The sequence below is a fragment of the Pseudophryne corroboree genome, chromosome 5 (assembly GCF_028390025.1).
Source record: "Pseudophryne corroboree isolate aPseCor3 chromosome 5, aPseCor3.hap2, whole genome shotgun sequence".
NCBI lineage: Eukaryota > Metazoa > Chordata > Amphibia > Anura > Myobatrachidae > Pseudophryne > Pseudophryne corroboree.
The window spans coordinates 154,787,053-154,810,518 of NC_086448.1; the positions used below are offsets into that span (position 1 = coordinate 154,787,053).

The 23,466-nt window shown below is 44.4% G+C and overlaps 1 protein-coding gene across 5 annotated transcripts in view; it reads left to right on the forward strand.

The window, feature by feature from the left end:
* GORASP1 (golgi reassembly stacking protein 1) overlaps window positions 1-22,338 on the forward strand; it is a 142,316-nt gene extending 119,978 nt beyond the window's left edge. For all 5 annotated transcript variants that reach the window (XM_063921829.1, XM_063921832.1, XM_063921830.1 and 2 more), the window contains one exon: window positions 16,124-22,338. In XM_063921829.1, the coding sequence (XP_063777899.1) occupies window positions 16,124-16,359 (236 nt within the window). In that variant the 3' untranslated portion in view covers window positions 16,360-22,338. The remainder of the gene's footprint in view (window positions 1-16,123) is intronic.
* Window positions 22,339-23,466: the final 1,128 nt, after the last annotated feature.

A 23,466-nucleotide genomic window follows, 5' to 3' on the forward strand; every position in this document is an offset into this window, starting at 1 on the left:
CCAACTCTCAAAAGCCACTACCACTATTCTGATTCCGAACACCGCTACTTTATGGGATACCAAAATAGGAAATTTGAGGCTTCTCTTAAAATGGTTTTCACTGGAACTTTGCTTCAGCTTGGGTCAGTAAGACTGCGGAGAGGTGAGTGGAACAATTGGGTGAGGGCCTGGGTTCTCACAGACCAAATGTTCTGCAGTTGGTAGGACAAGGTTTTGGCTTTAGTGGTCCTGGAGATCCTGTTCCATCCTAAATGAAAAATAATTCCGAGGTATCTAGGGGGGTATATTCTCATTGCCCTTAGACCAATAAAACCTCGGTTTCATTAGTTTGGTCTCTGCTGGAGTCAGTCCTGCATTTCCCGTCCATGGTCTGCAGAGTTGTAGACAGTTAGATAAACAGCTTCCAAGTTCTGTCAAGCTGTCGGCATGGCAGGCATATGGCGCACCCAGGTACACCTGTGTTGGGGCTTCAACTGCTTCCCCTTCAGGACCAGAATGACACCATACCTCACAAATTATCAGCATGGACATTCACTAGTTTAAATAGCTTTTCTCATACGTCCTAAAGGATGCTGGGGATGCTTCAAGAACCATGGGGTATAGACTGGATCTGCAGGAGACATGGGCACACTATAAGACTTTGAATGCGTGTGAACTGGCTCCTCCCTCTATGCCCCTCCTCCAGACTCCAGTTAGATTCTGTGCCCAGCGAGACTGGATCCACACTGAGGAGCTCTCCTGAGTTTCTCAGAAAAATACTTTATTTAGGTTTATTATTTTCAGGGAGACCTACTGGCAACAGGCTCCCTGCATCGTGGGACTGAGGGGAGAGAAGCAGACCTACTTCTTAAGAGTTAAAGGGCTCTGATTCTTAGGCTACTGGACACCATTAGCTCCAGAGGGTTAGATCACTACGGTACGCCTAGCTGCTTGTTCCCGGAGCCGCGCCGTCACCCCCCTCACAGAGCCAGAAGATTGAAGCCGTATGAGAAGATCAGAAGACTTCAGTGACGGGAGAAGACGGCGTTTGAGGCACCGCGCAGCGGTCGCGCTGCGCGCCATGCTCCCACACTGATCACGGCACTGCAGGGTGCAGGGCGCAGGGGGGGTGCCCTGGGCAGCATGGAGGGCCTCAAAGAGCAGTATAAAGAATTTTTGAGCGGGACTGAAGCGCGCCATGTAGTGGGCGGGGCTTAGCTGCGCAGCTCTCACCAGCGCCATTTTTCTCTTCACAGAAGGCTGCAGAGATGCTAGCCCTGACCTCCACACTGCTGTGCAAGTAACAGGGTGCAAAACGGGGGGGGGGGGGGGCACTATTGCTTTAGTGATTTATTATATATGAAAAAAGCGCTAGCAGGTCTGGGCAGTCTGGTTACTGACTTCAGAACCGGGATAGGCGCTGGGTGTGAGCTGGCAGAACTCTTTCTGTGTCTCTCTAACAGGCTCTGCTGTGGGTCTGTCTCCTATAGCCCCAGTGTAGTTGTGGCTGTCGGTACGTGTATGTGTCGACATGTCTGAGGCTGAATGCTCTTCCCAGGAGGAAGCTGGCATGGGGACAGACAGTTCTATGAGAGTAACAGTGTCTGCACCGCCGACGGATGACTGGGTCAATATGTTGAGTGTTTTAAATACGAATGTGACAAAGTTGGCTAAGAGATTTGATAAATCTGAGTCTAAGAACCAGACATGGAGGAAATCCATGGAAGATGCTTTGTCACAGGTACAGACCCCTTCGGGATCGCAGAAACGTGCATTTGCCCAGATAGTAGATACAGATACTGACACGGACTCTGATTCCAGTGTCGACTATAGTGATGCCAGATTACATCCAAAACTGGCTAAGAGTATTCAGTACATGATTGTGGCAATAAAAGATGTATTACATATAACTGAGGACCCTGCTGTTCCTGATACGAGGGTCTGTATGTTTAAAGGAAAGAAACCTGAGGTAACGGTTCCTCCCTCTCATGAACTGAGCGCACTTTTTGAAAAAGCTTGGGAAAATCCTGACAAAAAGATATATGTTCCCAAAAGAATTCCAATGGCATATCCGTTCCCCTCTGGGGACAGGGACAGCTGGGAGTCAATCCCCAGGGTAGACCAGGCTTTATCGCGTCTATCCAAAAAGGTGGCGCTTCCGTCCCCTGACACGGCAGCCCTAAAGGATCCTGTGGATCGTAAGCAGGAAAATACCCTGAAATCCATTTATGTCACTACAGGGCCGCTACTCAGGCCCGCTGTTGCTGCGGCATGGGTGAGTAGCGCTATTGAGAAGTGGGCGAATAACTTGTCCTCTGAGGTAGATACCCTAGACAGGGATAGTGTGCTTTTGACTTTGGGTCACATCAAGGACGCTGCAGCATATTTAAAAGAAGCTGTAAGGGATATTGGCCTTTTGGGCTCAAGGGCCAGTGCCATGTCAGTCTCAGCCAGGAGAGCGTTGTGGATTCATCAATGGAATGCTGATGCTGACTCTAAGAAGGCGATGGAGTCTTTACCGTTTAACGGTAAGGTCTTGTTTGGTGACGGCCTCACTGAACTGGTCTCTACGGCTACCGCGGGTAAGTCATCGTTTTTACCTTATGTTCCTGCACAGCAGAAGAAATCGCCTCACTATCAGATGCAGTCCTTTCGGCCCAACAAATTCAAAAAAGGACGTGGGTCCTCCTTCCTTGCTGCGAGGGGGAGAGGAAGGGGAAAAAGGTCACAGGCTGTGGCAAGTTCCCAGGAGCAGAAGTCCTCTCCGGCTTCTACCAAATCCACCGCATGACGCTGGGGCTCCGCTGCGGGAGTCCGCACCAGTGGGGGCACGTCTCAAACTCTTCAGTCAGGTCTGGGAGCACTCGGACCTGGATCCTTGGATAGTAGATATAGTAACCCAGGGTTACAAGTTAGAGTTTCAAGACGTGCCCCCTCACCGATTTTTCAAATCGGCCTTGCCAGCTTCTCTTCCAGAAAGGGAGATAGTAAGCGCTGCGATATTAAAGTTGTGTCAAAATCAAGTGATTGTCACGGTACCCCTGTCTCAGCAGGGTAAAGGTTTTTATTCAAGCCTTACGTAACAGAAAGATTTTAATAAAATACCGTAAAAGAAAAGTGTCACCCAACACTTTAAATAGATGCAGTCAAGGAAATTCCTATTTGAGTCCACAGGCGCTCATTCAAAAAGAAAAGGAAAAATATACATAGTGTACTCTGTCTTAGATATATCCTTCAATACAATAAATGTATGTAAATTCTCGTACCACAAGAACAGGTCTACCGTTTTTAAGAGTAGACAACCACACTTTTCATAGGGGCTGGATTACACCAGTCTGGACTTCTTCCTATCAGGATCTCCTTACGGATTAGGTCCCACCAAAAAGAGAAAAAAAGCCTCTAATAGTGCAACACTGTTTTATTCCATACATAAAAACAAACTGAGGGGATATAGATGGTCTCTAACCAATAGAAATGGTCCACCACAAGAGCGGACAAAACAGCATGGGTCAGATATTTATCACAGGCGTCCCTGGAATCCGCTGTCCAAGTCAAATGGTGAAGTCCCAAAAACGTCTCCCCTCAGAAAATCCTCCTGCCGACGCGTTTCAACACTTGTGTCTTTATCAAGGCATGTTGGAGGATGAGAACTTTCACATATTTATACCCCACCCAATTCCACACAGGAACCGTCCTATTTCCAGACATGGATCAACTACAAACTAAAATTCCTATCTTATCTAACCATTCTAATCATTCCTTAAATCCACTCCGTTCCTTCTTGTTATATCCAAAAACTCCCTCTCCAGAACGGCGGCCTCGTGACCGGAAGTCCGACCTCATCACCCGGAAGTGTTCATCCCGGAGTGCCGATACGTCATTTCCGGAAGTCTTTCCCCGGTCTTCAGACGTCAATGCCCGCCCACTACACCCGGATGTCTTTGGTGTGCAGCTTCATTCGGCCTCCCAGGAAGTCCAACGTCCGTCTCTCATCATTATACACCACAAACTTGTTTTTCATTGGTTTTCAACTTAAAAATTCAACACTTTTATAGATATCCAGAAATGTATAAGAAAGTTGACACTTAAGAAATTTTTTAAGTTGAAAACCAATGAAAATATGGTGAATGAAGTCGCAGAAATTTTGCCTTTTAGACCGAGATCAACCTTCTTCCCTTCTCATTTGAAGGGGTGTTTCTTGGAGTCTTTCAGTGCATTAGTCCTGGAAGACTTAGAGAAATTGGACTCTCATAAAGTTAAATATAATCTGACTTTTAAGGAAAGGCGGGCCCTTGAAACTCTGTCTAAGAAAAAGGAGTTAATCATTAAACCAGCCGATAAGGGTGGTGCTGTAGTACTCATGGACAGGAACAACTATGAGGCAGAGGTTATTCGACAATTAAGTGATATGGGTACCTATAAGAAGATCAGAGGTGACCCTACCAAGAAATTTGGTTCACAGTTGAAAACCTTGGTAGAGAGTTATAGCAAAAAGGGTACGATTACGGAAATGGAATCCAAGTTTTAAATTATTGAATGTCCAATTATACCAACTATTTACATTTTGCCCAAGGTCCACAAAAATGCCACTAACCCGCCCGGGCGTCCGATAGTTTCTGGGGTAGACTCCCTCACCGCCAATTTGTCTTTGTTTATTGATTTTTATCTCCAACCATTAGTTTTATCTAACAGATCTCATTTAAGAGATACAGGTGATGTTTTAAATCTTTTACCAACTATAGAGTGGAGAGAGGATTTTTATTTAGTGACGTCAGACGTCAGTTCGCTAAACACCATCATAGAACATAGACAAGGAGTGGAGGCGGTAAATAGAAAATTGAGACAGTCTACTATAGATCCCAGTATGAGAGATTTTATTATGAAAGGGATCAATTTTATCATTATGAACAATTATTTTATTTTTAGGGATGAATTTTATATACAAAAGAGGGGCACCGCCATGGGCACTAGGTTCGCCCCGAGTTATGCAAATATTTTTATGGGGGAATGGGAAGATTCTACCATTTGGGATAATAACCCCATTGGGGCGAACCTCGTGTCCTGGCGAAGATATATCGACGATATATTTTTTATTTGGAAGGGTGATAAGGAACAATTAGACCTCTTTTGCACTTTTCTAAGTAGTAATGAAAAAAACATAGTTCTCACTTTTGAAATCAGTCAGACGCATGTGAATTTTTTAGATTTGACCATCTATGCGGAAGGAGTTTTAAAGACGAAAACTTTTATCAAGCCCACAGATTCTAGATCTTTTATAAATAGGGACAGTTGTCATCATGATAGGTGGCTAGAGTCCATACCGTCAGGGCAGTTCAGGAGATTAAGAAAGAACTGTTCCGATAAGGAAGTTTTTTTAGCACAGGCGGAGGAGATGAGCCAATGCTTCACTAAGTGTGGGTATGATAAAGAGATGACTAGACATGCATTTCAGGAAGCCTCAGATTTAGATAGAACAACGATATTGAGTAAATCGTTGATTGAGAAAAATAAAAAGGATGGAAAATTCAAATGGGCATTTACCACCAATTTCTCATCACAACACAATAAAGTACAACAGATCTTCAAGAAGCATTGGCGAGTCTTGAAGAAAGATCCAGTGATAGGAGATCTACCTGAGAAGCCCATATGTATATTCAGACGGGCTCCGAACATTAAAGCTAAGTTGGTACAGAGCCTGTGCCCCACATCACCTAAAATTGCCAGAACCTTGAGTACAGGTTTTTATAGATGTGGGTCGTGCACGGGCTGTAAAAAAGTGAGAAATACGTTTGGAATGAAAAAAACAGAGGTAGTAATCAATGATAAAAAAAATTCAAATATTGGAGTTCATTACATGTCATACGTCTAACATAGTGTATTGCATTGAGTGCACCTGTGGTAAATTTTATATAGGACGTACAAGTAGACCCCTAAAAATCAGGCTGGGAGAACATTTAAGGAATATCACGAAGGGCATGGAAACTCATGCCCTTTCATTACATTTTAAAGAAGTTCATAATTGTGATGTATCCCAAATAAAACATTTTTATGGCCTGAAACATGTGACTGGTGATATTAGGGGTAATGATCTAGCATCTAAGTTGGCACGAAATTAAATGACTATGATTTTTAATTGCAAAACCCTTGTCCCTAAGGGACTGAACAAGGATTTTGAATTGAAATGGTTTTTAAATTAAATTATTCATTTGAGCTGCTATGGAATTTTATTATTTTTAATTGATCTCTAAAGATGGCTTTTTATTTATTTATACATTCATTGTGTTATCTCTGATCCATGTCTTTATTCTCTATTTTTGAGGAAATGTTCAATTTGATACGGGGAGCCTTTTGGACACATAGATTTGTATAAAGAACCATTCCGATTTACCCGTAAACTACAACGGGGGGAAACAAACAAGTTTGTGGTGTATAATGATGAGAGACGGACGTTGGACTTCCTGGGAGTCCGAATGAAGCTGCACACCAAAGACATCCGGGTGTAGTGGGCGGGCATTGACGTCTGAAGACCAGGGAAAGACTTCCGGAAAAGACGTATCGGCACTCCGGGATGAACACTTCCGGGTGACAAGGTCGGACTTCCGTTCACGAGGCCGTCGTTCTGGCGCTGGAGTTTTTGGATGTAACAAGAAGGAACGGAGTGGATTTAAGGAATGATTAGAATGGTTAGATAAGATAGGAATTTTAGTTTGTAGTTGATCCATGTCTGGAAATAGGACGGTTCCTGTGTGGAATTGGGTGGGGTATAAATATGTGAAAGTTCTCATCCTCCAACATGCCTTGATAAAGACACAAGAAGTGTTGAAACGCGTCGGCAGGAGGATTTTATGAGGGGAGACGTTTTTGGGACTTCACCATTTGACTTGGACGGCGGGTTCCAGGGACGCCTGTGATAAATATCTGACCCATGCTGTTTTGTCCGCTCTTGTGGTGGGCCATTTCTATTGGTGAGAGACTATCTATATCCCCTCAGTTTGTTTTTATGTATGGAATAAAACAGTGTTGCACTATTAGAGGCTTATTTTCTCTTTTTGGTGTGACCTAATCCGTAAGGAGATCCTGATAGGAAGAAGTCCAGACTGGTGTAATCCAGCCCCTATGAAAAGTGTGGTTGTCTACTCTTAAAAACGGTAGACCTGTTCTTGTGGTACGAGAATTTACATACATTTATTGTATTGAAGGATATATCTAAGACAGAGTACACTATGTATATTTTTATTCAAGCCTGTTCGTGGTCCTGAAGCCGGATGGCTCAGTCAGACCGATTCTAAACCTCAAATCCCTCAATTTCTTTTTGAATAGATTCAAGTTCAAGATGGAGTCTCTACGAGCTGTGATCTCCAGTCTGGAGGAGGGGGATTTTATGGTGTCGGTCGACATAAAGGATGCCTACTTACATGTCCCCATATATCCTCCGCATCAGGCTTACCTGAGATTTGCTGTTCAGGATTGTCATTACCAATTTCAGACGTTGCCGTTTGGTCTGTCCACGGCTCCGAGGATTTTCACCAAGGTTATGGCGGAAATGATGGTTCTCCTGCGCAAGCAGGGAATCACAATTATCCCGTACTTGGACGATCTCCTCATAAAGGCGAGGTCCAAGGAGCAATTGTTGAAGAATGTTGCTCTTTCACTGACGATTTTGCAACAACACGGTTGGCTCCTAAATTTACCAAAATCACAGTTGGATCCAACGACACGGCTGTCGTTCCTGGGTATGATTCTGGATACAGAGTTGCAGAGAGTTTTTCTTCCAATGGAAAAAGCTCTGGAAATACAGAACATGGTAAAACAGATTCTGAAACCGGCAAGGGTGTCAGTACTTCAGTGCACTCGGTTGCTGGGGAAGATGGTGGCGGCCTACGAGGCCATTCCGTATGGCAGGTTCCATGCCAGGGTGTTTCAGTGGAACCTGCTGGACCAGTGGTCCGGGTCTCACCTGGACATGCACCGGAAAATAATTCTATCTCCCAGGACCAGAATTTCCCTTCTGTGGTGGCTGCACAGTTCCCACCTTCTGGAGGGACGCAGATTCGGGATTCAGGATTGGATCCTGGTGACCACAGATGCATGCCTCCGAGGCTGGGGAGCAGTCACACAGGGAAGAAACTTTCAGGGAAAGTGGTCAAGCCAGGAAGCTTGTCTACACATAAATATTCTGGAATTAAGAGCCATCCACAATGGCATACTACAAGCAGAACATCTTCTTCGAGGTCTGCCGATCTTGATTCAGTCAGACAACGTGACAGCAGTGGCGTACATAAACCACCAAGGCGGAACAAAGAGCAGAGCGGCGATGGCCGAGGCCAAGAAGATTCTTCGCTGGGCGGAAAGACATGCCACTCTGGCAGCGGTCTTCATTCCAGGAGTGGACAGCTGGGAAGCAGACTTACTCAGCAGACACGATCTCCATCCAGGAGAGTGAGGTCTTCATCAAGAGGTCTTTGCAGAAGTGACAAGTCGTTGGGGAGTTCCTCAAGTGGACATGATGGCGTCCCGCCTCAACAAGAAACTTCAGAGATATTGTTCCAGGTCAAGGGACCCTCAGGCGATAGCGGTGGACGCCCTAGTGACACTGTGGGTGTTTCAGTCGGTCTATGTGTTCCCTCCGTTTCCACTCATTCCGAAGGTGATAAAAATTATAAGAAGAACAAGGGTTTAGGCGATCCTCATTGTTCCAGATTGGCCAAAAAGGGCCTGGTATCCAGATCATCAGGAGTTGCTCTTCCTCTTCGGGAGGACCTGAAACAACAGGGGCCGTGCGTGTATCAGGACTTACCGCGGCTGCGTTTGACGGCGTGGTGGTTGAGCGCCAAATCCTAGCCCGAAAGGGTATTCCTAGTGAAGTCATTCCTACACTTCTTCAAGCTAGAGAAGAAGTAATGGCAAAGCATTACCACCGTATTTGGAGGAAATATGTGTCTTGGTGTGAATCCAAGAAGGCTCCTACGGAAGAGTTTCACCTGGGCCGTTTGCTCCATTTCCTATAAGCAGGTGTGGATGCGGGCCTAAAGTTAGGCTCTGTTAAAGTACAGATTTCGGCCTTGTCGATCTTTTTTCAAAAAGAATTGGCCTCCCTTCCAGAAGTTCAGACCTTCGTAAAAGGCGTGCTGCACATCCAACCTCCCTTTGTGCCCCCAGTGGCACCATGGGACCTTAATGTAGTGTTGCAATTCTTGCTATCACATTGGTTTGAACCTTTGCGCAAAGTTGAGTTAAAATTCCTTACTTGGAAAGTGGTCATGTTGTTGGCCTTTGCGTCTGCAAGGCGAGTGTCTGAGTTGGCGGCTTTGTCTCACAAAAGCCCCTATTTGATTTTCCATGCTGATAGAGCGGAGTTGAGTACTCGTCAGCAATTTCTGCCAAAAGTGGTTTCATCATTTCATGTTAACCAGCCAATTGTGGTGCCAGTGGCTACTGACGCCTTGGCGGAGTCAAAGTCTCTCGATGTGGTCAGAGCTTTGAAGATCTATGTCACCAGAACAGCACAGATTAGGAAAACAGAGGCTCTGTTTGTCCTATGGGCTCCCAACAAGATTGGGGCTCCTGCTTCTAAGCAGACTATTGCGCGCTGGATTAGTAATACGATTCAGCAGGCTCATTCTACGGCAGGATTGCCGTTACCGAAATCGGTAAAAGCCCATTCTACCAGGAAGGTGGGCTCATCCTGGGCGGCTGCCCGGGGAGTCTCGGCGTTACAACTTTGTCAAACTGCTACTTGGTCGGGTTCAAACACCTTTGCGAAGTTTTACAAGTTTGATACCTTGGCTGAGGAGGACCTCTTGTTTGGTCAATCGGTGCTGCAGAGTCATCCGCACTCTCCCGCCCATTCTAGAGCTGTTGTATTAACCCCATGGTTCTTGAAGCATCCCCAGCATCCTTTAGGACGTATGAGAAAATAGGATTTTAATACCTACCGGTAAATCCTTTTCTCGTAGTCCGTAGAGGATGCTGGGCGCCCGTCCCAGTGCGGGCTGTATCTGCAGTTTGGTTATAGTTACGCTCATGTTGCGTTGAGTTAAGTCAATCTGTGACTGTTGTTGCATGCGTTGTTGTTGAATGCCATGTTGTACGGCGTGTTAGTGGTGTGAGCTGGTATGTATTTCACCTTAGTTTAAATTAATTATATAAATCCTTTTTCTCTAAATGTCCGTCTCCCTGGGCACAGTTCCTATAACTGGAGTCTGGAGGAGGGGCATAGAGGGAGGAGCCAGTTCACACCCATTCAAAGTCTTATAGTGTGCCCATGTCTCCTGCGGATCCCGTCTATACCCCATGGTTCTTGAAGCATCCTCTACGGATTAAAGAAAAGGATATACCGGTAGGTATTAAAATCCTATTATTTACTGGAGTTTATGTATACTTTATGATGAGATCACTTATATTTCTCTGACGTCCTAGTGGATGCTGGGACTCCGTCAGGACCATGGGGATTAGCGGCTCCGCAGGAGACAGGGCACAAAAATAAAAGCTTTAAGACTAGGTGGTGTGCACTGGCTCCTCCCCCTATGACCCTCCTCCAAGCCTCAGTTAGGTTTTTGTGCCCGTCCGAGCAGGGTGCAATCTAGGTGGCTCTCCTAAAGAGCTGCTTAGAAAAAGTTATTAGGTTTTTTATTTTCCTGCTGGCAACAGGCTCACTGCAACGAGGGACTTAGGGGAGAAGAAGTGAACTCACCTGCGTGCAGGATGGATTGGCTTCTTAGGCTACTGGACACCATTAGCTCCAGAGGGATCGAACACAGGCCCAGCCATGGAGTCCGGTCCCGGAGCCGCGCCGCCGACCCCCTTGCAGATGCCGAAAAGTGAAGAGGTCCAGAAACCGGCGGCAGAAGACTTCTCAGTCTTCATGAGGTAGCGCACAGCACTGCAGCTGTGCGCCATTGTTGTCAGCACACTTCACACCAGCGGTCACTGAGGGTGCAGGGCGCTGGGGGGGGGGGCGCCCTGGGCAGCAATGATAATACCTTGTTCTGGCTAAAAATACATCACATATAGCCCCTGGGGCTATTTGGATGTATTTAACCCCTGCCAGGTCTCACAAACACCGGGAGAAGAGCCCGCCGAAATAGGGGGCGGGGCCTATCTCCTCAGCACACAGCGCCATTTTCCTGCACAGCTCCGCTGCGAGGAAGGCTCCCAGGACTCTCCCCTGCACTGCACTACAGAAACAGGGTAAAAAAACAGAGAGGGGGGGGCACTTTTTTGGCGATATTGATATATTAAGCTGCTATAAAGGAAACAACACTTCTGTAGGGTTGTTCCTATATATTTATAGCGCTTGGGTGTGTGCTGGCAAACTCTCCCTCTGTCTCCCCAAAGGGCTAGTGGGGTCCTGTCTTCGATAAGAGCATTCCCTGTGTGTCTGCTGTGTGTCGGTACGTGTGTGTCGACATGTATGAGGACGATGTTGGTGTGGAGGCGGAGCAATTGCCGGTAATGGTGATGTCACCCCCTAGGGAGTCGACACCGGAATGGATGGCTTTGTTTATGGAATTACGTGATAATGTCAGCACGTTACAAAAATCAGTTGACGTCATGAGACGGCCGGCAAACCAGTTAGTACCTGTCCAGGCGTCTCAGACACCGTCAGGGGCTGTAAAACGCCCTTTACCTCAGTCGGTCGACACAGACCCAGACACGGACACCGAATCTAGTGTCGACGGTGAAGAAACAAACGTATTTTCCAGTAGGGCCACACGTTATATGATCACGGCAATGAAGGAGGCTTTGCATATCTCTGATACTGCAAGTACCACAAAAAGGGGTATTATGTGGGGTCTGAAAAAACTACCTGTAGTTTTTCCTGAATCAGAGGAATTGAATGAAGTGTGTGATGAAGCGTGGGTTAACCCTGATAGAAAACTGCTAATTTCAAAGAAGTTATTGGCATTATATCCTTTCCCGCCAGAGGTTAGGGCGCGCTGGGAAACACCCCCTAGGGTGGATAAGGCACTCACGCTTATCAAAACAAGTGGCGTTACCGTCTCCTGAAACGGCCGCCCTCAAGGATCCAGCTGATAGGAGGCTGGAAACTACCCTGAAAAGTATATACACTCATACAGGTGTTATACTGCGACCAGCCATCGCCTCAGCATGGATGTGCAGTGCTGGGGTGGTTTGGTCGGATTCCCTGACTGAAAATATTGATACCCTGGATAGGGACAGTATTTTATTGACTATAGAGCAATTAAAGGATGCTTTTCTTTATATGCGAGATGCTCAGAGGGATATTTGCACTCTGGCATCGAGAGTAAGTGCGATGTCCATATCTGCCAGAAGAAGTTTATGGACGCGACAGTGGTCAGGTGATGCGGATTCCAAACGGCATATGGAAGTATTGCCGTATAAAGGGGAGGAATTATTTGGGGTCGGTCTATCGGATTTGGTGGCCACGGCAACAGCCGGGAAATCCACCTTTTTACCTCAGGTCCCCTCCCAACAGAAAAAGACACCGTCTTTTCAGCCGCAGTCCTTTCGTTCCTATAAGAACAAGCGGGCAAAAGGACAGTCATATCTGCCCAGAGGCAAAGGAAAGGGTAAGAGAGTGCACCAAGCAGCTCCCTCCCAGGAGCAGAAGCCCTCCCCGGCTTCTGCAAAGCCCTCAGCATGACGTTGGGGCTTTACAAGCGGACTCAGGGGCGGTGGGGGGTCGACTCAAGAATTTCAGCGCACAGTGGGCTCACTCACAGGTGGACCCCTGGATCCTGCAGGTAGTATCTCAGGGTTACAGGTTGGAATTCGAGAAGTCTCCCCCTCGCCGGTTCCTAAAGTCTGCTCTGCCAACGTCTCCCTCAGACAGGGCGACGGTATTGGAAGCCATTCACAAGCTGTATTCTCAGCAGGTGATAGTCAAGGTACCCCTCCTACAACAGGGAAAGGGGTATTATTCCACACTATTTGTGGTACCGAAGCCGGACGGCTTGGTAAGACCTATTCTAAATCTGAAATCTTTGAACCTGTACATACAAAAATTCAAGTTCAAGATGGAGTCACTCAGAGCAGTGATAGCGAATCTGGAAGAAGGGGACTTTATGGTGTCTCTGGACATCAAGGATGCTTACCTGCATGTCTCAATTTGCCCTTCACATCAAGGGTACCTCAGGTTCGTGGTGCAAAACTGTCATTATCGGTTTCAGACGCTGCCGTTTGGATTGTCCACGGCACCTCGGGTCTTTACCAAGGTAATGGCCGAAATGATGTTTCTTCTGCGAAGAAAAGGCGTATTAATTATCCCTTACTTGGACGATCTCCTGATAAGGGCAAGGTCCAGAGAACAGCTGGAGGATGTAGTAGCACTAACCCAAGTAGTGCTGCAACAGCACGGGTGGATTCTGAATTTTCCAAAATCTCAATTGACCCCGACGACACGTCTGCTGTTCCTGGGAATGATTCTGGGCACGGTTCAGAAAAAGGTGTTTCTTCCGGAGGAGAAAGCCAGGGAGTTATCCGAACTTGTCAGGAACCTCCTAAAACCAGGAAAAGTGTCTGTGCATCAATGCACAAGAGTCCTGGGAAAAATGGTGGCTTCTTACGAAGCGATTCCATTCGGCAGATTCCACGCACGAACTTTTCAGTGGGATCTGCTGGACAAATGGTCCGGATCGCATCTGCAGATGCATCAGCGGATAACTTTGTCTCCACGGACAAGGGTGTCTCTTCTGTGGTGGTTGCAGAGTGCTCATCTGTTAGAGGGCCGCAGATTCGGCATACAGGACTGGGTCCTGGTGACCACGGATGCCAGTCTGAGAGGCTGGGGAGCGGTCACACAGGGAAGAAACTTCCAGGGAGTGTGGTCAAGCCTGGAGATGTCTCTTCACATAAATATACTGGAGCTAAGAGCGATTTACAATGCTCTAAGCCTGGCAAAACCCCTGCTTCAGGGTCAGCCGGTGTTGATCCAGTCGGACAACATCACGGCAGTCGCCCACGTAAACAGACAGGGCGGCACAAGAAGCAGGAGGGCAATGGCAGAAGCTGCAAGGATTCTTCGCTGGGCGGAAGATCATGTGATAGCACTGTCAGCAGTGTTCATTCCGGGAGTGGACAACTGGGAAGCGGACTTCCCCAGCAGACACGATCTACACCCGGGAGAGTGGGGACTTCATCCAGAAGTCTTCCACATGATTGTGAACCGTTGGGAAAAACCAAAGGTGGATATGATGGCGTCCCGCCTCAACAAAAAACTGGACAGGTATTGCGCCAGGTCAAGAGACCCTCAGGCAATAGCTGTGGACGCTCTGGTAACACCGTGGGTGTTCCAGTCAGTGTATGTGTTTCCTCCTCTGCCTCTCATACCAAAAGTACTGAGAATTATACGGCAAAGGGGAGTAAGAACGATACTCGTGGCTCCGGATTGGCCAAGAAGAACTTGGTACCCGGAACTTCAGGAGATGCTCACGGAAGATCCGTGGCCTCTACCTCTAAGTCGGGACCTGCTTCAGCAGGGACCGTGTCTATTCCAAGACTTACCGCGGCTGCGTTTGACGGCATGGCGGTTGAACGCCGAATTCTAAGGGAAAAAGGCATTCCGGAAGAGGTCATCCCTACCCTGGTAAAAGCCAGGAAGGAGGTGACTGCACAACATTATCACCGCATTTGGAGAAAATATGTTGCGTGGTGTGAGGCCAGGAAGGCCCCGACGGAGGAATTTCAACTGGGTCGATTCCTACATTTCCTGCAAACAGGATTGTCTATGGGCCTCAAATTAGGGTCCATTAAGGTTCAAATTTCGGCCCTGTCGATTTTCTTCCAGAAAGAATTGGCTTCAGTTCCTGAAGTCCAGACTTTTGTAAAAGGAGTACTACATATACAGCCCCCGGTTGTGCCCCCAGTGGCTCCGTGGGATCTTAATGTAGTTTTGGATTTTCTCAAATCCCATTGGTTTGAGCCACTCAAATCGGTGGATTTGAAATATCTTACATGGAAAGTAACCATGCTACTGGCCCTGGCTTCAGCCAGGAGAGTGTCAGAATTGGCGGCTTTATCGTATAAAAGCCCATATCTGATTTTCCATTCGGACAGGGCAGAACTGCGGACGCGTCCTCAGTTTCTGCCTAAGGTGGTTTCAACGTTTCACCTGAGCCAGCCTATTGTGGTGCCTGCGGCTACTAGCGATTTGGAGGATTCCAAGTTGCTGGACGTTGTCAGGGCATTGAAAATATATATTTCAAGGACGGCTGGAGTCAGAAAATCTGACTCGCTGTTTATACTGTATGCACCCAACAAGCTGGGTGCTCCTGCTTCTAAGCAGACGATTGCTCGTTGGATTTGTAGCACAATTCAACTTGCACATTCTGTGGCAGGCCTGCCACAGCCTAAATCTATCAAGGCCCATTCCACAAGGAAGGTGGGCTCATCTTGGGCGGCTGCCCGAGGGGTCTCGGCATTACAACTCTGCCGAGCAGCTACGTGGTCGGGGGAGAACACGTTTGTAAAATTCTACAAATTTGATACCCTGGCTAAAGAGGACCTGGAGTTCTCTCATTCGGTGCTGCAGAGTCATCCGCACTCTCCCGCCCGTTTGGGAGCTTTGGTATAATCCCCATGGTCCTGACGGAGTCCCAGCATCCACTAGGACGTCAGAGAAAATAAGATTTTACTTACCGATAAATCTATTTCTCGTAGTCCGTAGTGGATGCTGGGCGCCCATCCCAAGTGCGGATTGTCTGCAATACTTGTACATAGTTATTGTTACAAAAAAATCGGGTTGTTATTGTTGTGAGCCGTCTGTTCAGAGGCTCCTACGTTTGTCATACTGTTAACTGGGTTCAGATCACAGGTTGTACGGTGTGATTGGTGTGGCTGGTATGAGTCTTACCCGGGATTCAAAATCCTTCCTTATTGTGTACGCTCGTCCGGGCACAGTATCCTAACTGAGGCTTGGAGGAGGGTCATAGGGGGAGGAGCCAGTGCACACCACCTAGTCCTAAAGCTTTTATTTTTGTGCCCTGTCTCCTGCGGAGCTGCTAATCCCCATGGTCCTGACGGAGTCCCAGCATCCACTACGGACTACGAGAAATAGATTTATCGGTAAGTAAAATCTTATTATTCTTATCTAATGTTTTGCTATAAAGTCATTTCAAGCGCTTAAAATAGTTTAACAAACTCTGTATTTCCATTGCAACAGAACAAGTGACTGTATCTGAAGGGCCAGCTTTTGATATCCCCTTGTCACACTCTGATCTGGATCATAGTCTTGCTGGGCACAACTCTTTAATCTCGTTTGAAGAGCTGGTGAGCAACCCTACAGAAGACTCCCCAGAATGCGAGCCTCAGGCCGAAGTGGACAGAACAGTCTCATCAGTAGAAGACGAGAGCATCACAGATGATTCTGCAATGGAAGATGTTGAAACAAAAGAATAAAAGAAACCAAAAGACCTTAATATTCTTAACTGAGTTCATCTATTTTCCACTACAAAGCGATTGCAAAATGCATAATGGCTGACCACAAAATGGTTAAAATTTCTATTTTATTTTTTTTAATTTAAAATGTTAAGCTTTTTTATGCAAAGAATAGATTTTAATTAATAATCTATTTATGCTTCTTGGATCTGTATCCCGGGGTCATAGAATGTGTGAAAGCTTCATAGGCTTCAGCCACTCATCAACGTATGTACATTAAAACGTTGCATTTCTTTATACATGTTACCAAACTATGCATTTAAAAACACCAGAGAACTAGTTATTAACACTATTCCTGGTAGATAAAGTTTGTAGCTGCGCATATGAACCTTTTATTTTTCTATGGACAATGGTGATGAAATCCTGTATATTCAAGGGTAAAACAACTGCATCTGTATTTTAGCACTTTTGTCAGGGAATGAACAATAACTGCGTGATGATTATGGTGTTGAGTGGGAAATTTTATTATGTTTAATCCAGAAACTAATTTTTTTATACTTTTCTTTCAATTTAAAATAATAAATTTTAAGGAAATATTCAGGGTTTGGTTAAGTACATTTTTTAACTGTTGTGTTAATAATTATAATATTTAAGTTGAGATAATTTAATAACTGAAAATGTATGCAGACCCATAGGGGCATATTCAGTTGTCCGCAAAAATAAACGCAGCTATTGCAACCATTTTTTAAATTACAGCGGCTATGCACGCTCTCGATTGCCTCGGTATTCAATTGTCACGGTATTCAATCTCAAAAGTGTTTGCCGCCAAAGCCCAAATTGAAAAAAAACTGTATAACAGCCTGCATCCTAAAAAAATATTGAATAGCAGTAATGATGATTATTACTATCCCATTAAAAAGAATATTGGCTGATTTGTGCATTAAAAAAAGTTTTGTTTTTTTAAATACAAACGCATAAAACAAAGAAGTAAAATAAAAAATAGATTTTGAGGTAATTTGAGGCAATTTCAAATAATAAAAAAGGAAAATGCTAAGAAGTTATTTGGTTTAAATAAATACTTTAATTACATTTGGGGTGCATATAGAAATTACCGCCACTGATTTTTCACAGGCAGTTGAATAGGAAAAAAATATCACGGCTGCTGGAAAACCATGAAAATGTTGTTCCCAATTGAATATGCCCCTTATAGTGCAACACTAGAGATTTCTTTGCACTTTATTAATACAGGTTGAGTATCCCATATCCAAATATTCCGAAATACGGAATATTCCGAAATACGGACTTTTTTGAGTGAGAGTGAGATAGTGAAACCTTTGTTTTTTGATGGCTCAATGTACACACACTTTTTTTAATACACAAAGTTATTAAAATTATTGTATTAAATGACCCCCAGGCTGTGTGTATAAGGTGTATATGAAACATAAATGAATTGTGTGAATGTACACACACTTTGTTTAATGCACAAAGTTATAAAAAATATTGTCTAAACTGACCTTCAGGCTGTGTGTATAAGGTGTATATGTAACATAAATGCATTCTGTGCTTATATTTAGGTCCCATCACCATGATATCTCCTTATGGTATGCAATTATTCCAAAATACGGAAAAATCCGATATCCAAAATACCTCTGGTCCCAAGCATTTTGGATAAGGGATACTCAACCTGTAATATCAATAGCACAATGAATTAAAGTGCCTGTGAACTAGACAAGACTTTTGCCGGTACTTTTGTGAAACCATTTAATTATTTTCATGCTTCCTGCAGAACCTTTTGTCTGGGAGAGAGACTTTTTCTAGATTCATTTAATTACAGTTGATATACCAGTATTTATATAGATTAAAACTGTAGGGGAGATGTATCAAACCTTCGAAGAAGATAAAGCTAAGAAGTTGCCCATAGCAACTAATCCGCTTCAGTCCTATAAAATGTCAGTGGTTGTTATGGTCAACTTCTCGACTTTCTCTCTCGAAGGGTTGATATATCTACCTCTTATGTTAATTGCAAAAAGAGTCTAGAATTGACTCAAAAAAAGTATCTGTACCCAAGTAGTTTTAATATTTTCATATTAATATGTTCGTAATGTACCAGATGTAAGATAATGTTTAAAAATAAATCTTAGATTGACACTATAAAATGTGCTTATATATGTTTAGAATTATTTATTTACAGGCCTAATCAAAAATAAAATAATTTATCGGTATATATTCTATAGATGTTCTCGACCTCACCAGGGGGCAGATGTATTAAGCCTGGAGAACTGATAAAGCAGTGAAAAGTGCAAGGTGATAATGCACCAGCCAATCAGCTACTAACTGTAAACTTACATATTAGAGCTGATTGGCTGGTGCGTTATCACCTTGCTCTTATCACTAGTTTATCACTTCTCAAGGCTTAATACATTTGCCCTCAGCGGATGATCTGCTCTCCCAGTAAAAATATGACGTAAACTCCAAGCCATGTATATTCTGTAGTTGTCATTATGTAACTTTCTAGTAAGATCTGAGTAAATTAGCCTATTTCATGTAAATAATTTGCTTGACAACTACTAAACCAAAACACTTGCACATTGGTGCTGGTTTTACTCTGACTCACCCTTAGGTAAAATTGATATAAATTAAGATAATGGGTATTTTTTTTGTCAAAGCACAATAATATCTCTATTCAGTTAGCAAAAGGCCAATAGCATGGGGCAGAAAGCACAATTTCTACGGGTATGCAGTCAGTTTACCGTCTGTCGGGATCCCGGTGTTCAGGAGACCGACGCCGGTATTCCGACATCTAGTGATGTACTGAAAGCAGAAATCCTGACACCCGCCCAGTATTCCCACTCAGTTGGTGGCTCCACGCCACTACCTGAGTGGAAATAGAACATGTTGCGAGCGCAGCGAGACACCACGCCCGATGTGTGGTGAGCCCGCGAGGGGACTCGCTACCTCATTGCCGGGATTCTGGCAGATGGGATGCCTCTGTCGGTATTGTGACAGAAGGCATTCCGTATGTATCCCTTTCTATGACATCATTGCTCATGTCTGTATAGGCCGGTTCTGTAAGCCTGCCACTGAATTTAACACTTCAATACCGTATTGAAAGATAAAAAGTTTGCTATCCTAGTTAGCATCTTAAGCACTTTCATTGCGTGGTCCCATCAGACAGGACCACACCAGACTGGGCTTTCTCTGACATGATCACATATGATGCGACCAGTCAGAAAGCGCACTGTGCGGCTGCAGGAAGAGAATCTTCCTGCAGCTGCCACTATCTGGAGGTACCTCTGGGGGGATCACTGCCTCGCTCTTAATTGAATCAACCCTATGCATCATCTCAAAATGCTATACCTGTGTCCCCCCGTTAGCCAGGTAGAGCACATAAAATGTATCTTATTAGCCCTGAATTTATTTTGTCCGTTTATCATTCTTCTATACTATGATGGACGTCTTGTTGTGCCATCTAGAAATATCGCACTTATAATTAACATATCCTAAAACATCAGTCACACAAGTGGCATGTAATAGAGATAATCTCTCACTATTATCATTAAAAATATAATGTTAAAAAGGAGGTGCGGCGTAGCTAAAATGGACGTACAGTACATGGAACAAAAAAAGTAATTTTTGAAGTGCATATTTTGTAGGTGCACCCCTTTTATCCGAAGGCAACTCGTGTATGTATGTATGTTAGGTTGCCGGCAGTTGGGGTCCCGGCGGTCAGGATACAGACGCCTGAATCCCGACCGCTGACAATGCCACCAACTGGAATGCTGGCTAACGGGCTTTTCCACTCGTGGGTATCCACGACACCCATAGAGTGGGAATAGAATCTGTGACGAGTGCAGCGAGCCACCGAGCCTGCAAGGGGACTCTCTGCGCTCACGATACTGCCGGCATACTGGCGGCCGGGATACCATTGTTTGTATACGGACGGCAGGCATATCATACTGAACCCACATAGACAGTGGCACTCACTGCACTTATAAAGATATCAAATCAATTAGATATATCCCTTAGGGAAATTACTCTTTATGTGCCATATTATGAAGGGTTTTCTTTGGTAGATATGAGTTCTCGAAGTGTATTAACCTTTAACTGACCAAAAGTGTCATTCTGATGAATGCTTGAATAATACATACAGTATATCATGTTTTGGTTTGTGACTTATTAATCTGATACTTTAAGGTACAATTTGGAGACTGGTAATATTTGGTTGGTATTTCCAGTTTGCACATATCGCATACATAAAGAATATGGTTTATATGTATTTTGATGATTTTATGTCTTACGATCTGGTTAATTTTCTAATGCTGTGTCTTTCTGCTTTGCATCAGTGTGAGTCTATAACAGCACTACAGTACTTTTCATAACCAGTGCTCTATACTGGGTATAATGAAATATCACATATATATATATATATATATTTATATATACTGTGTGTGTGTGTGTGTGTGTGTGTGTGTGTGTGTGTATATATATATATACATATACTTATACTAACAGTATTGGCATAAGTTTGTTGGTTTATTCATACACTATCAGATAATACTGTATGCTTACCTTATAACTATAGTTTATCACACCGGCCATATGCGCTTCAGACATTATATAAATAAATACATTATATTTTTAGCGCTTTTAACACCTGGGCAAATACTGTTACAAAAAAGAAAAAGATATGCCTGCAAGCTGTTAGAAGAAATGAAGTTGATCTTATATGAAATGGTATCTTGTAGCATCAGGCTTTTATATTATTTTGGATTTTTTTCTAGGACTTAAATGACTTTTTAAATTAAATTAATTTAAAGTAAATTTTGCCTATCTACACTATGCTTCTTGTACCATACATAGAACAGAATTTTAATTAGGGATCATTGGTCTTTATACCACAGGGAGGGTCCATACATAAAAAGGAACTTGTTTGCAACATTTATACTCTAATACTGGGTATACACTGGCCGACGGACCTGCGAAATATCGGCCGTTCAATAGAACGGCCGATATATCGGCCAGTGTGTAAGCACCTTAAGTTAATATTTTCCCACCACAGCCCTAACTGTGCGGAGTTTGTATATATCCCCTCCGTGCTTGCGTGGGTTTCCTCTGGCTACTCCGGTTTCCTCCCACAATCCAAAAATATACTGGTAGGTTAATTGGCTCTCGACAAAAACTAACCCTAGTGCGTATGTGTGTGTGTGTGTGTGTGTACATGTGGTAGGGAATATAGATTGTATGCTCCACTGGGGCAGGGACTGATGTGAATGGCCAGATATTGGGGGTAATTCCAAGTTGATCGCAGCAGGAATTTTTTTAGCAGTTGGGCAAAACCATGTGCACTGCAGGGGAGGCAGATTTAACATGTGCAGAGAGAGTTAGATTTGGGTGTGGTGTGTTCAATCTGCAATCTAATTTGCAGTGTAAAAATAAAGCAGCCAGTATTTACCCTGCACAGAAACAAAATAACCCACCCAAATCTAACTCTTTCTGCACATGTTATATCTGCCTCCCCTGCAGTGCACATGGTTTTGCCCAACTGCTAAAAAAATTCCTGCTGCGATCAACTTGGAATTACCCCCATTCTCTGTAAAGCACTGCGGAATATGTGTACATTATATAAATACCTGGTAATAAATAATAAACAAATAAATATTCCCTAGTGCATTGTAAATTCTGTTGGTGCTTTGCCCACCAATGTTCTAGTCTTAATCTAGCTTTCTTGACTCCCATCACTTTATATGTGGGAGTGATCACACTTACCAGTGCTATACAGAGAAGATGAGCAGAGAGTTAGCAGGGTGGCTGGGACAGTACAAGGTTATTTGTCTCTTAGTGCTGCTCTCTCTCTCTTACATTTGCTGTCAGGTATTCATCATGACATGAGCTGCTGGTATGCATCCTGCTGTATTCCTGACCCCTTTTTTATATAGATTTCTATCTGAAATAGCTTATTATGGAAATCCAGTAATAAAAATAAATATTTCTGATACCAAATGTGTGTACTGTTGTAATCGTACTGATCACGTGTGAAAATATACATACTGTACTGTATATATTTCCTTGCACCTCTAAAGGTGGTGAAATGTCAAATGGTCACTTTTAATATGAGAGACAGAGTATGAGGGGTATCCTATTATCTGTGGTAATTAGCCGCATGGGAAAAACGGGCATTTAATGCAAGTCATTATACAGCTGTACAGTTATAGCCCATTTTTACCATAAATATAGGGGGAGATCCAATAAGCTGCGGTAATTTACGATAAAAGAGAGAAATAAAAAAGAAAAAAAGTCTCACAACCCCTAGATCTCGGACAGAGTTATTAGGGAATTGTACCATAAAGTCCCCTAAATTCACAATACCTCCTAATGGAAAGATTTATAATGGTCTGATTCTTTATAGATTCTTTATATACCAACCAAGGATACCAAATGGCAGTAAAGGGCTGATTTTTAATAGGAAGGGAGGAGATAAGGTCATCCATAGCCGTATAGTGATCAATACGCGCACACCACTCAGACATGAGGCCTAATTCAGACCTGATCGCTAGGCTGCGTTTTCGTACAGCCTGCGATCAGGTCTGAACTGCGCATGCATATGCACAGCAATTTGCAGGCGCATCGGTCCGCAGCGATGGGGAGCGGCAGGCAGCGACGGGATTGTGCGAGAAAAGCGATCGCACTGGCGATCGCAAGGTGACTGACCGGAAGAGGCCGTTTGTGGGTGGCAACTGACCGTTTTAGAGGAGTGTCTGGAAAAACGCAGGAGGGACCAGGCGTTTGAAGTGAGGGTTTCTGACGTCCACTCCGGCCTCGATCATTGCACTGGAAGAGTAAGTCCTGGTCTGTGCAGAGACTGCACAAACTTCTGTTTGTGCAGCTCTCCTGCACATGCGATCGCACCCCTGCACAGCGATTTCCCCCTCCCCCTGCAGGCGGCGACTACCTGATCGCAGGGAAGCAAAAAATGCACCCTAGCAATCAGGTCTGAATTAGGCCCATAGTAGGAATAGCGCTAGATTTCCAGTGTACTGGTATAACTGCTTTTGAAGTGCTGGGAATATGATGAAGCAGTGTCTTTTATATTGCCATTTGAGGTCTCGAGATTTAGAAATGCAATTTATG